General features: G+C 30.8%; 1 protein-coding gene across 1 annotated transcript; it reads right to left on the reverse strand.

Annotated features, from left to right (window-relative positions):
* Positions 1–1516, reverse strand: LOC131947670 (sorbitol dehydrogenase; the record flags this gene model as incomplete). The annotated part of the gene is given in 4 exon segments (XM_059308931.1): positions 1–596; positions 830–951; positions 1068–1243; positions 1460–1516. Coding segments are annotated over 4 exon segments (506 nt in total), but the record flags the coding sequence as incomplete, so codon positions are not given.

Genomic DNA, 1516 nt, shown 5'->3' on the forward strand with positions numbered 1-1516 from the left:
TTTGACTAAGTATGTTACCCTCTTTTATTCTGGTCAACCCATTTCCATTCATACAAATAATTTTTAAAAAATTACATTTCATCTGTTAACAGTAATACCACATAAGTAAACCAAAGTAATATATTGTAGTGTAAATCTTAAATGCTCCATTACTAATAAAATGTATTTATATATAGACACTTCATAAACATAAAAAAATGTGTAGTACAACAAATGCTGATGGCAGTACAGACAAGAGTTAAATTGTTTAACATGTTGTAAGTTCAAAATAAAATAACAGGTAAAAGTACAGATAATTTAAAAACATAAACAAATTTTGTATTCTGAATATAAAAACGTCATCAAAAAGGAAGGCATAAAGTTCTGAGTTGCAGAAGTTGACTTGTCACACAGCATCATAAATGACACATTTTTGTGGTGCTGAGTTCAGGAATGATTGTCATTATTATTTATTGCATTTAATCATTATCTTGATTCCTTCCCCTCGTTTAGCCGCCTCAAAAGCTTGAAGAGATTCCTCCAGCTTGAAGCGGTGGGTTATGAGTGGCTTAACATTAACCCTCCCAGAGGCTACCATGGCCAAGGCTGTAGGGTAGCTACAAAAAGGTCAAACATATTACTGATTATCATCACTCATTGCTTTAGTACTACTCTAAAAAACAATATTTTATAATAAGAAATTTTAAAAAATATTGTTTCTTTTTAAGTGGGTTTAAAAAAAAATTAGATTTAACAATGTAATTGTAGTAATTTAAGAAAACTATTGCATGAAATTAATTCATGAAGATACTATTGTATGCAATTAATCAACAGATGTACGCCTAATTACCAGTTCACATATCTGAATATGCCTCTGATGTCCACCTCCCTGATAGCCGCATTAACAATTGGTAACTCAACCGTATCCTGACCAAGTCCAACCAAAACAACTACACCTCCAGATTTTGTTGCCTCAATACAATAAGAAAATTATTAATGCTACTTTTTTGCCTAATTATAATAACTAATGCAAATTTTGCCTCAATGTAATTAGATAATTAGTATTACTGAGAGAAATAAATACTTACACAAATAGCTGTCTGAATACTTTGTGCAGCGCCACTACATTCTATGCTTATATCTACTTTATCACCAACTGTCTCCTCTATTGCCTGGGCAGCAACTAACGGATCTTTGCTGTTTATTTTTATCACATAATCTGCTCCAATCTCTTTAGCCTTTTTCAGCCTAGCTTCGTCAATATCTGATACATACAAATAGTAATTTAGAAAAATTACAAGTAAGGCTTCCTTAAAAGTATCAAATTTTCTTGGTATCTTTAGAAATGAATTAAACAAAAACATTGGTATAACAGTCTTTAAACTAGTTTAAATTAACAATACAGTAGTAATTAGCAACTATTTTACTCATTTGAAGTCATTTTTTAACAATTAGATAATGATATATAAAGCAACTTTACCAGTGACACACACTGTTGATGCTCCTTTAGCTTTTGCTGTTAGAATATTCACCAGGC

Source organism: Physella acuta, unplaced genomic scaffold (assembly GCF_028476545.2).
Source record: "Physella acuta isolate Inbredline_101_S28 unplaced genomic scaffold, ASM2847654v3 ptg000058l, whole genome shotgun sequence".
Lineage (NCBI taxonomy): Eukaryota > Metazoa > Mollusca > Gastropoda > Physidae > Physella > Physella acuta.